This window comes from Dama dama, chromosome 20, assembly GCF_033118175.1.
Source record: "Dama dama isolate Ldn47 chromosome 20, ASM3311817v1, whole genome shotgun sequence".
Lineage (NCBI taxonomy): Eukaryota > Metazoa > Chordata > Mammalia > Artiodactyla > Cervidae > Dama > Dama dama.
The window spans coordinates 49267787-49283793 of record NC_083700.1 but is presented as its reverse complement, the minus strand read 5'-3'; the positions used below and the strand labels follow the sequence as shown (position 1 = coordinate 49283793).

The following is a 16007-nucleotide window of genomic DNA, read 5'->3' as shown; positions in this document are numbered from 1 at the left end:
CCAATAGGTAGAGTTTTTGTTGTAATTTTTGTTTTTGCCAGGTAGAAATTCTAAAACAGCTGTGTCTTCCAGATAAGGCAGCAAACTCAATTTTCTAGCAACACATTAATTATAAATATTTTTGATACCTATGTGGAAACTTACCTTTCGAGTAATAGTATCAAGTTAGATATTAGATTAGATCTTTTTGGGTACCAGTTACATACTCACAAAAGTCATTAGATCTCTCTCTCATGTGCACACACACACACACACACACACACACGCACACAAATGATATTTAAATGTGTTTGGCAGATTTCCCCGGTGGCCCAGTGGTGAAGAGTCTGCCAGGGGACACAGGTTCAATCCGTGGTCCGGGAAGATTCCACATGCTGCGGGGCAACTAAACCCATGCACCCCACAACTACTGAGCCCAGGCACTTTAAAGCCTGTTCCCAAAAAGAGAAGCCACAACAAGGAGAAAGAAGCCCGCACCCCTCAACTAGAGAGTAGCCCCCACTCACTGCACATACAGAAAGCCTGAGCACAGCAACGAAGACCCAGAGCAGCCAAAAATAAATAAATAAACTTAAGATAAATAAATATTTATAGACAAGAATCTGACTGACAAGTTAACACAGAAAAGCCAAAATATTTGAGGGAGGCCCCCTGATCTAAATGGAATCACCTTCCAATGGCTACCTAAAGTACCTGAACAAGACTATTTTTGAGGCTCCATCCTAGAAAATACTAGTCAGGATTCAGCTGGCAAAGGGGCAATCCTGTAAGCATAAGCCAACAGCATTATTCGGGAAGCATTCGGGAAACAAATGTCCCAGGCTAGAGTCTGATGCCTGGGCGGCGGCAGAGCTGAGCTGGGAGGACTCTGGCTGGGGCTAAGAGTGGGGCCAGCCCTACCACATGGAGGTCTCTTGGTCATTTCAGACCTGCTCATTGGAGTAGCTGCTTGGCACAGGGAGCCAGAAGAAGCCCAAGACTGGGTTCTTGCCCTCTGAGATGGTAGAATATGAAACAAAATGTTACAGATCACAGCATGGTCCAGCTTTGGAAGAGATGTGACTTTTGCTCTGAAAGAGGCATGGGAAGGTGGACAGGTTCTGGGACTAAAGGCTCACGGGGCTTGGATCTAGGGATGCATGTGGGTGGTGAGTTGGGGTGAACATCACCCAGCCTCCTATGCTGTCAGCCAGCATCAGTCCGCCTGAATGTTTTACCATGGTCAGAATCACCAGGTTATAAGAAGGCAGTTTTTGCAGAACTGCCACTCGACTGATTCAGCAGTTCCAGGAAATGAGTGTGGCTTTTAGTTGGAATGTCATTGTTGTAGCCATCACAAAATATTTATCAGTGTATTTATTGCCATTGGCCGCAAGAAACTAGGCCATGCTAATCAGGATTGGTTCAGCTCTCTGAGGTGACATTATTGGCATTCCAGGGGAAAATAGCTGATGTGGCCTGCACCCAAATCCCCCTGGGTCTTTATTAACCAAATGAGCACAGGTTCTGTCCTGTCAGGAGCTCCTGTAGCACCAGCAAGACTAGACATGGGTCTGCTCCAGGCATCCGCCCCTTTAAGAGCCTTTGTCCTCCAGCATTCAGGAGTTCATCAGTGGACCTGGATCCCCAAGGCTTTCCTGCTTTTACAACCAGCACTTCTTGTTACCCTGGGTTTGGAGGTACAAAATGTTCAGAACAATAGGCCAGGAGCACTCAGGCATAACTTTCCCAGTGGACTCCCTTCTCAGAAGACTGTCTCTTTCAGAGCCAACTTTGAGTGCTCCCGGCCCTGGGCAACAGAAGGTTACTAGGGGATTATCGAAGGATTGGGGCCTTTGCTGAGTGAGCATGTATGCGTACTTTCTGCTAGAGCAACTTTTCTGAAACAGATTTGATCATGCCAGCCCTCTATGACTCCATGTCTCCTGTAACTGTATTTGGAAAAGTACTGCCCAAGCATACTCTGCATCAGATTTACTCAGCAGAGGGAGAGGTTATTAAAATGCAGATTCCTGGGTCCACTGCCTGACCTGTTGAATCCAACGTTCTATGTGCAAGGTTCAGGAGCCACAGTTAAAAATGGGCTCCCTCACTGATTCTTAGGTACACCAAGAATCAAAGTACATTACAGGATAAAGTCCAAACTGCTTAGCCAGGAAGACAAAGCCCACCAAAATGTGGGTATGCCTGCCTCTATCTTCTCACCCCTCCTGGAAGCACCTATTCATCCCACACCACCATGTCTAGACAAACTGATGCACAGAATTAGGGTCTCCCTCCTCCACATAATGCTCCTATTGCTTAAAACACCCTGCCTCCCACTACCTTCCCGTCCTCCTTGTTACTCTTTTATTCTTAACAATTAGCTCAGCTGCTGTCTCCTCTGGACTAGATGTGCCTCCTCTACGTACCTCTCAGTGGTGTCCACACTGGCTATAACCATCTGGGACTTGTCTTTCTTCCCACTGGACTCTGAGCTCCACAAGTTGGGATGGTGTCTTACCCTGGTTTCCCTGTGTGTGCTATGTTCCCTGGCCCTTAGTAGAAGCTCAGAAACAGTTGAGAATAAATCAAATTTTCAAGTTAGAGGCACCACAGGCGTGGGTCTACTTGAGTTGAGCACATCTTCTTAATAAAACCCAAATATTGGTGGTGCGAGTTATTTTTAAATTATGGTCTTTTAAAGACAACAATGGAGGGACTTCCCTGGTGGTCCAGTGGCTAAGACTCCATGCTGCCAATGCAGAGGTCCTTGGTTCAATTCTTGCTCAGGGAACTAGATCCCACATGCTGCAACTGCAACTAAAGATCATGTATACCACAAGCAAGATCCCCAGATCCTGTAGGCTGCAACTAAGACATGGTGCAGCCAAATAAACCTTTTTTAAAAAGACAGCAATGGGAATAATAAATAAGTAACAAACCCGAGCTATGAGATTAATCATGTACACTTCACTATAAATTGTTAGGCATTATATATGCAACAAATTTCAGATGGGGGTACAATCACAGTTTTGTTATGTCCCATCTGTGCAAAATTGCATTCAGGGGGCCAGAGTTAGATGATGACGGTGTTGAATAGGTGGGCTACTGCTGGGAGCTGAGGAACCCAGGGAAACTAATATAGGAGTCAGGACCTCCAAGGAGAAAGGAGTCAGAGGTCTGGGCCAGCACTAGCAGGCATACCGAGGGTAGTGGCTTCCAAGATTAAGTATCCTTACCAAGTCCTGAAAGCAGCAGTTTATAGAGCCACGAACACCACCGTTATCAAGAATCAGGAGCTGGATGAAAAGTGGGCCAAGGATGGTGAAGAGTCTGGAAAAGGCAGGTCGGCACTGGTCTCCAGGAGCCCTTGGAACAGTGTGGTGGTCTCTGGGATGGGGCTTTATAGTGAAGGTCAACTGAATGTTGACTGAAGGTCAACTGCTTTAAGAAGGTCAACTGGAGGTAGCTGTGGGACCTAGACATGGGTTCATGGGAACATGACACCTAGAGGAAGGTGGGCATCTGGACAGGATGGTCAGGTAGCCCTGATAAAATTCTTACCAGCCTTCTTCCCTCTTCCCTTTAAAAAATATAACTTCACTCCTAGAGGAGAGCATAGGCAAAACACTCTCTGACATAAATCACAGCAGGATCCTCTATGACCCACCTCCCAGAATATTGGAAATAAAAGCAAAAATAAACAAATAGGACCAAATTAAACTTAAAAGCTTTTGCACAACAAAGGAAACTATAAGCAAGGTGAAAAGACAGCCCTCAGATTGGGAAAATAATAGCAAACGAAGCAACAGACAAAGGATTAATCTGAAAAATATACAAGCAGCTCCTGCAGCTCAATTCCAGGAAAATAAATGACCCAATCAAAAAATGGGCCAAAGAACTAAACAGACATTTCTCCAAAGAAGACATACAGATGGCTAACAAACACATGAAAAGATGCTCAACATCATTCATTATCAGAGAAATGCAAATCAAAACCACAATGAGGTACCATTACACGCCAGTCAGGATGGCTACTGTCCAAAAGTCTACAAGCAATAAATGCTGGAGAGGGTGTGGAGAAAAGGGAACCCTCTTACACGGTTGGTGGGAATGCAAACTAGTACAGCCGCTATGGAGAACAGTGTGGAGATTTCTTAAAAAACTGGAAATAGAACTGCCATATGACCCAGCAATCCCATTTCTGGGCATACACACTGAGGAAATCAGATCTGAAAGAGACATGTGTACCCCAATGTTCATCGCAGCACTGTTTATAATAGCCAGGACATGGAAGCAACCTAGATGCCCATCAGCAGACGAATGGATAAGGAAGCTGTGGTACATATACACCATGGAATATTACTCAGCCATTAAAAAGAATTCATTTGAATCAGTTCTAATGAGATGGATGAAACTGGAGCCCATTATAGAGTGAAGTAAGCCAGAAAGATGAAGACCAATACAGTATACTAATGCATATATATATGGAATTTAGAAAGATGGTAACGATAACCCTATATGCAAAACAGAAAAAGAGACACAGATGTACAGAACAGACTTTTGGACTCTGTGAGAGAAGGCGAGGGTGGGATGTTTCGAGAGAACAGCATTGAAACATGTATATTATCAAGGGTGAAACAGACCACCAGCCCAGGTTGGATGCATGAAACAAGTGCTCGGGCCTGGTGCACTGGGAAGACCCAGAGGGATCGGGTGGAGAGGGAGGTGGGAGTGGGGATCGGGATGGGGAATACATGTAAATCCATGGCTGATTCATGTCAATGTATGGCAAAAACCACTGCAATATTGTAAAGTAATTAGCCTCCAACTAATAAAAATAAATGGAAATATATATATATAACTTCAAAAAAAATTTCTGTTTATTTTTCACAGTTCTAGAGTCTGGATGGTCTGTGATCAGGATGTCAGCACGGGAGAGTTCTGGTGAGGATCCTCTTCTGGGTTGTATACTGTTGATTTACTGTATTTTCGTGTGGCTGAGAGCAGAGAAGGGAATACGTACAATTATTACTCTGCTTTGTAGATGAAGAAATGCAGGTATAGAGATGTTAAACATCTTGCCCAAAGTCACACAGCTAGGAAGTGGTGGAAGCTGTCTCTTCCCTGGACACAATAATTCTGACTCTGAGATTCTGGAATTTCATGGTTATGGGACGTCCAAGAATCTACAACTCTTAAGGTCCTGGTAACCTCCAGTTTCATCAGTTTGAAGATCTTAAAATTCTCAGATTCCAGGTTAAAAAAGCAAATGCCTGGCATCCATGAGAGTGGGGGCCCAGGCTGTGAAGGGACGTGAAACTTTTTTGTTCTCTCTCTGACTCTGGCACTGACCACAGCTTTAGCGGTTTTAGAAAAGGCCACCATCCCTTTTCCTGCTCTGGCTAACCATAAATAGTGACATTTTCATCAATGTTCTCCAAAATGAAGTCATTTCATGAAATGGTAAGCCTCCAGGTTTGCATGTTTGAAGTTTTAGTCACACTCTGAAAACTGTGCGCCTCTTTACAGTTACGGGTCCCTGAACAATGCTGCCTGTTTTATCTCTGCACACTGTTTTTCAACCTTGGCCTGATGGAAAGCTCATGTTTGGCCTCCTTGGATTAAGCGAGTCTCTTCCCAGAGCTCCAGGGAGTGTCAGCACTGGAGTTTTATTCTGAACGGCTTCTTTAGCTTTCATAAGTTCTTTTGTCTTATTTCCAGTTTGGCCTGTATCTGCCATTCTTTTCAGCTCCTCAAAAGGTTGAATGAACAATGTTTGTTCGCGGGATATCCCAGGGAACCATGCTGTTGGAGAGCATCAGAGAGGCAAATCGTTTCTGTGTCCCCCAGCCTCTGCCCTGGGCCCTGGTTCTCCCTGCTTGGCTGTGGCATGACCCTGGGCATGTGCCTGTCTCCAGGTGGTATGGCCGCCCTTACCCCAGTCCTCCTACACACAGTTTCATCATCACTTCAGTCTCGTCTCCAGCCAACCCTGCTCTTTCAGGCCCAAAGTTTGTTTCTCCTGGTGTTTTCAGCACTGCAGGGCTCTTTGGTGGTTATTACAGATGTACCATGTTTTGAGAAGAGGGCGTGACAAATATATACCTGCAGTTTTTGGCCTTTTCTTGAGACTGGTCTGTCTCTCTGGTGCTTTTTTAAATGAAAAGAGTAGGAGGTGTGAGTGCAGACTGCAGACAGGACTGGGATCATCGAGACCTGAGCTTGATCCAACCTCTGACATGAAGTCTCCCTCTGGCCTTCTTTAAATTTTGAATGAAGTCTCTAATGAGAGGTCCGGAAGTTTCTTGGGGAATACGCTAAATATTGTTGAAAAATATTAATTATTGAAAATATCCTCTCAACGGCATAGCTGTATCCTTTGGCAAATTACAAATTTCTGTCTTGCAAGTCCAGAGTCAGATACCCTCTGCTTGAGCACCATCAGATGGCTGACCCATTTTTCATCAAAACAGGAATATCAGGCATGGGCATTCATTACTTGTATCTATTAAAAAAAAAAAAAAAAAACCAAAAAATCTCCTGAGCAAATTCAAGTAGAATGTGGTTATGAAAGCCAAGGTCCGTTGCCAAAAAAGTGTGTGTGTGTGTGTGCGCTCTGGGCCATGTGCTGTGTTGTATAACACCTGATCCTTTTCCTCTAGATGTTATCTGGATGCTAGCTGGTTGGATTTGGGTCCTTATGTGCTTTGGGAACAGTTTACTGCCAAGCTGGATTGCAGGGCCAGCAGTCTTGCCTACTGTGTCTCTAGAGAAATGGCTCTGAATGATCAGTGAGGAGCGGAGCTCATGGCAGCTCATCCCAGGCTTGCTGGGAGGGTTTCCAGCACTTGTGAGGACATCTATTCTTCTACGCTGAGGTTTACAGGCTTTCTCTGTTAAGGAACTTTAACATCCTAAGCAGCTGCTTGAGTTTTTTGGTGGGAATGTATGTATTACTTCCCCTCTAAGCCAGGTTGTTTCTTTGGGGCTGGCCCAGGGCCTATTGCTGCCAGTTTATAGGTCCTAGGGGGTTGTTATAGCATTGGATCTGTCTGTAAGAGTCTATTTTTGATTGTTGGGTGAATCAAAAATGGTATTTCTATCACACCACTTAAGTCAATTGAACTAGGCTGCTGTAATGTAACGAAGATGCAGACTCCCCTAATGATGTAGGGGAGTGGGCTGTGCTGCTGGGCGGTTCTGCTCCACACACATGCTCGGGGCCTTCTATCTCTGGCTCTGCCATCCTGAATCCTTGAACTTGTCTCCATGGTTACCACAAAACCAGGTTCCAGTCAGCAGAGTTGGGGGAAGTGCATGGAGGGGCACTCCTACTCCCATGTCATGCCTGTCACTTCCATTCCATTCTGCTGAAGAGAGCTTAGTGACTGGGCCACACTTACCACAAGGCTTGAGAAGTGCTGACTCTGCCTGGGCAGTTTGGCTCCAAGTCACTGCTCTGTTATTGTGGAAGAAATGAGTGGATGTAGTGCATAGTTAGGAGCCTCTCCATAGGCTATTCTTTTAAGTCATTCAGCTACTTAAGGAGTTCTGTGTTCAAAGCTTGGCCTCAGGGCCACATTCATGAGTGTGAGGCCTGTGCACTTGTGCTTGATTTAATGCTCTGCTAAGGGTGGCACTAGTGGTAAAGAGTCCACCTGCCACATTAGTTAGGATAGCCAAGACATGGAAGCAACCCATGTGTCCATGAATAGATGAATGGGTGAGGAGGAGGGGTATGTCTATTCACAATTTAATATTACTCAGCCATAAAAAATAATGATATCTTGCCATTTAGGATAATATGGATGGCCCTAGAGTGAAATAAGCCATGGTAAATAATCATGGTGAAACAATCATATTGCAAATAATCATTTATCATATGATTTCACTTGTATGTGAAATATAAAGACAAAACAAGTGAAAGTGTTAGCCCCTCAGTCGCATCCAACTCTTTGTGACCCCATAGACTTGTAGACCACCAAGCTCCTCTGTCCATGGAATTCTCCCGGTAAGAATACTGGAGTGGGTAGCCATTTTCTTCTCCAGGTTATCTTCCCCAAACAAAAACCAAATGAACAAACAGAACAAAAACATAAATGGACACATGGATTCAGTGGAAAAAAACAGGTGGTTCTAAAGGATTTAGGGGTGGTGGAATGAGGGGAACAGATAAGGGAGATTAAGAGGTACATATTTCCAGTTACAAAGTGAATGAGTCATGGGGCTGAAATGTACAGCATGGGAAATGGGGCCAATGATATTATAAAAATAAATAAATAAGCAAACACAAATATATAAATAAAGTAAGAGTTGTTTCAAAATGTAAGCAGTTGTGAATATGCTTTGGCATATTTTTGGAGGAAGAATATGTGATTTGAATAAAATTATTCCTGTCCTTGCTTATTGAGTGCCCAGAAAAAAAAAAAAAAAAGAATCCACCTGCCAATGCAGAAGCTGTAAGAGATGTAGGTTCAATCCCTGGGTGGGGAAGATGCCGTGGAGGAGGTACTAGCACCCCACTCCAGTATTTTTGCTGGGAGCTGCAAGGAGTTGGACAACACAATCCTCAAGCATAATATTTTTCACTGCATATACATGTATCTATAAATAATCTTTAGTGCTTTCACATGTTTTAGATTTTATAAAAATGTCAGGGTACACTATTTAGTCATTAATTCAACAAATATTGATACTTACTGAGTGGCTACTATGGCTAGGCACTGTTTTTAACACTGGGGATGGGAAACATGCTGGGCAGCTTCGCCGAGTGGGCCGTCATCATCGCTGGTGTGCTGTGCCCTATCAGCGAGTGTGCCAAGCAGCTCTGCCTGGGCATGCTGGAGATGCTCTCTGGATCCCCACAATGAAGAGTCATGACCATTTGTACCAGAGTGTGCCGGATAGCTCTCTGTCATCTGTGAGGGCTGTCAGGGTGGGTGCAGTGACGCTGAAAGCTACTCCTACACCACCCATGACCCAGAGGAACCACCACTACATGCCTACTCAGTTCAAGGGCAACACACCATTTCTCCACTCCATATGGCTACGTTGAACCAGATGGCATCACTTTGCTGTGATGCATGGTGAGACTGGATTTACCAGAATTGACTCCAGCTTTCCAGAGATAAAAGGCTATTGGGCAAGTTTGGATGCCTTTAGTCAAACCACCCACGAACTCACCATTCTAAATAGCTTAATTGGTTATGTAGTCAGGGGCCAAGACACCAACATTAATGAGATCTGCCAGATGTCCAGGGCCCAGATCAAAACTGCTGACCCAATGGAAGGCGGTCCTGGAAGGCAGATTGCTATCACTGATTCTGTGGCCAGGGTTAGTGTGGCCCAGAATCTAATCAATGCCAGGTTTTCCTCTGAGAAGGGCAGGTGCTGTAGCTAGAACAATGTAGGTTCACTCATAAACTTTTTATCCTGTGTCCACATAATCAAATTGTGTGATTTCTGGTCAGTGATCTCCAGGTTTTAAATTATTTCTAAGTGTTCAGTTTCTATACAACTGTTTATCATTTGCTAAAAATTTAAAAATCACATTTCTCTGTTCAGCTGTTAATGCTGCGATTCATATTTAGTTTTACAAGCTTTTCTGTTTTTAGTTTTGTTTTGGGCTTTTTGGCTCACGAATTATAGTTATGTTTGTTGATAAGAAATGTAAGAGCAGAATGTTACATTTCAGTTTAGTTCTATAATGCCAAGAATTTAAAAATTAAAAATGGTTTGGTTGACAACAACCAGATAAAATAAGAAACTGAACAAAAATTTCTTCCCTCATGGAGTTTGTTTTTAGAGGAGCAGAGAAACAATAAACAAGAAGAGAAAGTAAAAACATACAGTATGTTTGATAATATAACTTCCAAGGATTTAAGAAAAAGCACAGAAGTGGGTATGATGTCAGGATGGGGATGGGACAGTTGAAAATTTAGATTGAGTAGCCAGAGAAGGCCTTGCTATTTCTATCCTGCTGCCATTGGCTATTTTGCTAATCATTAAGTTTTGAGATTTATCTATTTTGAAATACATATTTTTAATTAATTCATTTCCACTGCTATATAGCATCCATTGCATGAATTGGAAACAATTCATTTAGTTCATTGTACTCTCTGGCCCCTTCAGAAAGTTTGATGACCCCCATATGAGAATGTGGGGATGTGAGTGTTGGACCATAAAGAAGGCTGAGCGCTGAAGAATTGATGATTTCAAACTGGTGCTAGAGATGACTCTTGAGAGTCCCTTGGACTGCAAGGAAATCAAACCAGTCAATTCTAAAGGAAATTAACCCTGAGTATTCATTGGAAGGACTGATGCTGAAGCTGAAGCTTCAATACTTTGGTCACCTGACGTGAAGAGCTGGCTCATTGGAAAGACCGTGATGCTGTGAAAGACTGAAGGCAAAAGGAGAAGGGGGTGGCAGAGGATGAGATGGTTAAATACCATCACTGACTCAGTGGACATGAGTCTGAGCAAACTCCGGGAGAGAAGGGGGAACAGAAGTGCCTGGCATGCTGCAGACCATAGGGTCCCAAAGAGTTGGGCATTGTTTATCAACTGAACAACACATGAGAATATTAATACCATAGAGACATTGGCTGTATCTTGTACACTGCTTTAGACCCAGGACATGGAGCATTGGATGCTTCCTGCCCTCTTCTCCCCTCCTCTCTTATCTTTTCCTTCTCTAGCTGGCATAAGAGGATGGACTCAGCAGTCAGTATCATTCAAGACCAAAGAGTTTGCCAAGCTCTGGGGAAAAGTGAGAATAGCACAATTGCAGAGCTGTGTGCCAGGGATCCTGTCAACTAGGTGCTGTGTATGCAGTGCTTTGTAGATGACGTGTCCTTCCTGAAAGTCACCACAACCCAGGACTAAGGGATTTGGCTACAAGGTGCTGTGGTCCCTTAGGAAAGTTCCTAATGTGCTGAACCAAGAGGATGACTGGTTTGGCCAAAGCTTGACTCATGAGTCACACATGTCTGAGCCTTGATATCAGACAGCTGCTTGAAAAGCTAAGTATGTGTCATGGTGAGCTTTGGGAAAGGTTCTGAGGAGAGTAGCTTTGGGGGCTTCTCATATCATGTATGTCTCAATTCTTAAAGTAATAAACTAAGCAAAGAAACTGCTAAATAATGACCTCCTTGCAGGCTCAACTATCAACTTCTTGGATTCCTTGGAGTCCTGTGTTGGACGATGGTGGTGCAGAGCCAGTTGCCCCATGGCTTACCCCTCTTTTCATCGCTTTCCTGCTTTCCCAAGGGCCCTCATGTGCCAGGAGCAGACTTGAGCCTGAGAGATCAAGCACCACCTATGACCCAGGAAAGAGGCCCACCAGGCCCTAGAGGCAGATTTTACACCAGCTGGGCAGGGAATTCTGGGTCTGATGGGCACGTGTCTTCAGACATGCGAGTGAAGTAACCAGAGGAGGACCAGAGTGAGGCCTGAAGGGAAGCCTGGATGGCCGGCCAAGTAATTGAATCCTTCTGGGACTTGGTTTCCTTTTCTGTCAAAACAGTGTAAATCAAACAATTACCTAAGGATTTAGGTTTTGAAAACTGAGCTTTTTTTTTTTTTTTTTTAAGCTCTACAAGCGTGTAAGTCTCTGAATCGGAAACTTCTAGTGCCTCTGCTTTCTTGAACTTGACAGACACCTTGGACAAATGTGGCAGCAGGTACGCCCTGTGGACTCCAGGAGTCATGTTCGTCTCAGAGGACCTGCTGAGGCATTGAGGTACCACACTGAGGAGACCAGGCCCCATATAGCCCGGGTCCAGAGGGCTGAGAGCGTCTGGGGCCTGTTTCAGGAAGGTGATACCGCTGTCCTTCTAGGGGAAAACCTTTTCCCTTTCTCCACAAGCCCCGCAGGCTGCTGGTGCTAACTTCCTCCTCACTGGTCCTGGTGCAAATACTCAGGCTGCCACAGAGACCCTTTCTTCCAAGCCCAGAGCTCTGCTGACCTGTTTTCTGCCACATTTTCCTCTTCTTCTTTCTCTAGGAGAACTAGAGTAGCAGGAACAAATCAAGCTCTCTATGAGCTCTTTACTTAGAGTGAAAGAGATCCTCTTTTGATCCCAGCTGTTCTAAAACCTTGAGCTCCCCAAAGAGGAACAGGAAATTAGAAAATATGGCGGCAAGTCATACTCCTGGAACACCTCCCAAGTGGTCTTGTTTTCTAAACTGACTCTTTCCATTTTCTCCTCCTCTTCTTTGTAAATCTCTCTTATTAAACTAGACTGGGAAATTTTTCAATAAATTAAACATGTTCTCAGGAGATTTGGGTCTAATTTCCAACTTGAATTTTCCTCAAACTCAGGCTAAGTATGTGCATGCCTCCTCCCTCTCGAGGTTTCCCTGCTTATGTTTCGCGACTAGTATTTCAAAATTTTTATTTATTTATTTTTTGTGGTACCTTGTGGCTTGTGGGATTTAGTTCCCAGACCAGGGAACTAAACCTAGATGCAAATAATACCCAGCTGACAGTGGATAATGTCTACATGTATTGCCAGTTGGGTGTTGTCTCAAACCCTGTGAAGCTGACTTGACATGGAAGATCAAGAGTAGCTCATTAAAGAATCTTGCTGTGACTGGTACTCCTTGGGGCAATTACTCTCACACAAGCTGATGCAATGATGGCAAGCCATATGGGTATAGAGAATGTCCAAAACTACACCAGATGGTGCACTCAGGGAGAGGAGGGAATTGGGATAGTTTGTTGTAAGTATGTTTGCATTTTATTTTCTCTTTAAAAATCACACACACACACACAAAAAGCAGATCCACTTGAAATGAGAGCAGTATGGAGGCCACAACCAGGAGGAAGATGGACCAAGGCTTCTCCTTCTGTGGTCTGGATGAAATGCGTCTTGTACTCATTTGGTTGGGTAAGTTTCCCCATCAGCTGTTTCAGGTGAGCGAGTCAGTTCCTGTTTCCTTCTGAAAAAGCCTCCATTTGGAGTCTACTGTGTGTCTCCTCTGTGTTCGTTTCTGCTGCCAAGGGATTGCTTATGCTGGCTGGTGTGATTGAATGACCATATGGCAAAGGCTCCTGCACTTTCAGCTGCCCAGAGTTCTTTGTAAGCTGCAGCAGAAAACCTGGGCTGTGTGGAAGGAGATCAGATGGACTCTCTTCATCTCAGTTTTCTGAAGAGATGGTTCGATGGCTTTTAGACTTTAAGTTAAATAGCCGTTGGTCAAGTTCTGAAGGAAGCTCAGCTGAGGGCACTGAAGTCTATCAGACCATCCAAGTTTACAGTTTATGTTTGTTTCCTTGTCTGTAATGTTTGGAGCCGATGATCCTGCAGGTTCTTCTGACTCTACGATCCAGATGTTTTAAAGATTCATGCCCCACCATGCATGTACATGTTGACATGTATGTTAGCCACACCCTCTGAAACATTTCTTATGGTGCCTTTTGGTTTGTTTTTTTAGCCCAAGGAATTTATCATGTCCTTACTGTCTTAAAAGCCAAGAAATCATAATTAAGGTCATCCTTGAGGTGCAGAATTCCCTTTGTCCACTTCCTATAGAAGAAAATAGTTTTAAAATGGGATAATGTAAACAAAAACATAATTACTATTTGTTTCATGACATTTACTTATGTACAATGCTCTGCAGGTGGGTTTTTGCAAACCTTTATAAAGGTTGTATGTCACAGAGTCAGAGTTAGGTTTTGAACCACACATTTATTATAGAAAAATGCCGATTTAATAAATATGCTGCAGTACGTTTTCAAGTATCTGTATGCTAAAATGTGACAGGCAAAATAGAAAACGATCACATCCAGTAAGAGGGAAAGTTTGGAGTTAACTGCTGCAGATCACAGACCATGAATGCCCCTTGTCAGGTCCAGAGATGACCTGGTATTACCCCTTTAAGAGGGCATATGCCAGCTGGGGGTGGGGAGACCACTGAGAGTTTTAGGAAAAACTTTTGAAACCAAATTATGTATTCTGAGTTACAAAAGGAATTTGTAACTGCAACCGCTTTCAAAGAATAATTTTCTGCTGGTGTAAACAGCAAATATAAGATTTATAAATGAGAAAGAATAGCTGGAAAATCTCAGCAAAACTAATTTTCCCTGGACAGATGCCTTTACTTAGGTATTTCTGGGCAAAGTCAGCCTTGACAAGTAGCCATTAGGTCTCTGCTGGTCGAGAGAAATGGGGAAAATGCACCACAAATAGTGGCTTGGAAAGGAGAATTTCAATCATTACCTGCACCTGGTTTTTCTCACAATCAGGAAACAGGGAGGAATGAGAACTTTATGGGAAATTAGGCTTTGCACTCTTTGCTTATTGAAAAAAATACTTTGATTTTATTTGATTTACTCTCCAGGTAAGTCAGGAGAGGATGGCTGAATTAATTTGATCCTTTAACACCCCAGGCTTAGGTTGCCTCCTCCAGGACTTTCTCCAGCTCTCTTTTGTTCTCTTTCTGGGGAGCTGGGATGAATGTGTTCCTTACGTGGGTGCTGTGTCAGGGAAGGAATGTGGAGGCACATATCCCAAGAGTTATGACAGGCCAGGATACATACCTTTTATTGTTACTTCCTTCATCATCTTGAAACTTTTATAAAGAGCAAAGAGCCCTCTTCATAAAACAGAGAATAACCTTTACTCTAGCCAAATGAGAACACCAGTGAAATGAGTGCCAGTTAATTTCCTTACGTTGAAACTCAAACATATGACCAGATGTGTATGTCAACTATCCCAACAACTGATTTTAATATTCTCTATCTTCCCTGCTTATTTCAAAAATCCATTTTTTTTTTTTGCTATAAGCAAAAATATATGAGAAAGTTCTTTTCAAAAATGTTCTCTGATACCATCCAAAAGTTTCCTGATTATAAAAGGAAGGTACACAGCTACCTTCAGCCCAGGCAAGTGAGGAGTGGCAGGGAGGAGGTGAGGGCTGGTGTGGGTGGGAATATCTGCAGGAGGCACGTCTGGGGCCCCTACAGGCCCAGTGAGTCAGCTGGGTCCCTGAGCCGAGAATCTGCGTCAAGCGGTGGACAGGGAAGGGGTGGCAGGGGTACCTTGGCCTGTCGGCTGGCTCCTGCAGCTCGAGGGTGCAAAGGGAGGTCGTAAGTTTCATTCTGCTGTTTAGCGAAGTTCACAAATACCTGGAGGCAAGAGAAGGGCAAGAATAGGTAGATATTTCCAGAACAGGGCACCCTCCCCCACCCTCCCACCCACGCACTTTGTTGTTTGTCACAGTTAATCTACAGCCCTGCTGGAGCAGCCTGTGTCCTGCCCAGGGCACGGGGCTTCTTCTTAGACTTGTGAGCTAAGCCAAAGGAGTGCCCACAAGAGGACTATGGGTAAACAAGGCAGTCTCAGCTAGTGGTAGCCTCCTAAACCTCTACAGGAATAACTAAAAAATCAAAACCAGGAAGACAGGAGCTGATCACTCCAGTTTTCTATTCTCAATTCAATGTGCAGTGTGACCAACTCTTGTCCCTACCTCCATCTACTTATGCTGGCAAGAAGATCCTGGGAGCCAGCTCCTCAGAGAGTAAGCAGAAACTTGCCTATTTCTACTGCTACGCTGAGTAGTCTTTAGGGATATTTATTTTTTAAAAAAACAAATAAAAACCAATGAAACCCAGAAACAAATGTCCATATGGATGAATGGATAAACAAAACGTGGTATATACACACAATTGAATATTATTCAACCTTAAAAAGGGAGGATATTCTGACACAGGCTCCCATATGGATTTACTTTGAGGGCATTATGTTAATAATGCTAGATGCAAAAGGACTAATACTGTGTGATTCCACTTCTTTGAGGTATGTGGAGTAGTCAAGAGAGTGTAAAACAGTGGCAGGGGAGTGATTCCTGGGGAGTTACTGCTTGATGAGTACAGAGTTTCAGTTTGGGAAGATGAAAAATTTATGGAGATGGATGGTGATGATGGTTGTACAACAATGTGAATATACTTAATGCTGCTGAAGTGTAATGCCACTTAAAAATTATAATTACATATATTTTATATATATATTTTACCACAA

At 43.7% G+C, this 16007-nt stretch overlaps 1 protein-coding gene and 1 pseudogene across 1 annotated transcript in view; one reads left to right on the top strand and one right to left on the bottom strand.

Annotated features, from left to right (window-relative positions):
- The first annotated feature begins 8726 nt into the window (after positions 1-8726).
- Positions 8727-9385, top strand: LOC133074529 (poly(rC)-binding protein 1-like; annotated as a pseudogene).
- A 4093-nt stretch (positions 9386-13478) lies between these two features.
- ABCA4 (ATP binding cassette subfamily A member 4) overlaps positions 13479-16007 on the bottom strand; it is a 137109-nt gene continuing 134580 nt past the window's right edge. The window contains exons 49-50 of the mRNA XM_061121341.1: positions 15029-15115; positions 13479-13514 (exon numbers count right to left, since the gene is read on the bottom strand). Coding sequence (XP_060977324.1) covers positions 13479-13514; positions 15029-15115 — 123 coding nt within the window. The remainder of the gene's footprint in view (positions 13515-15028; positions 15116-16007) is intronic.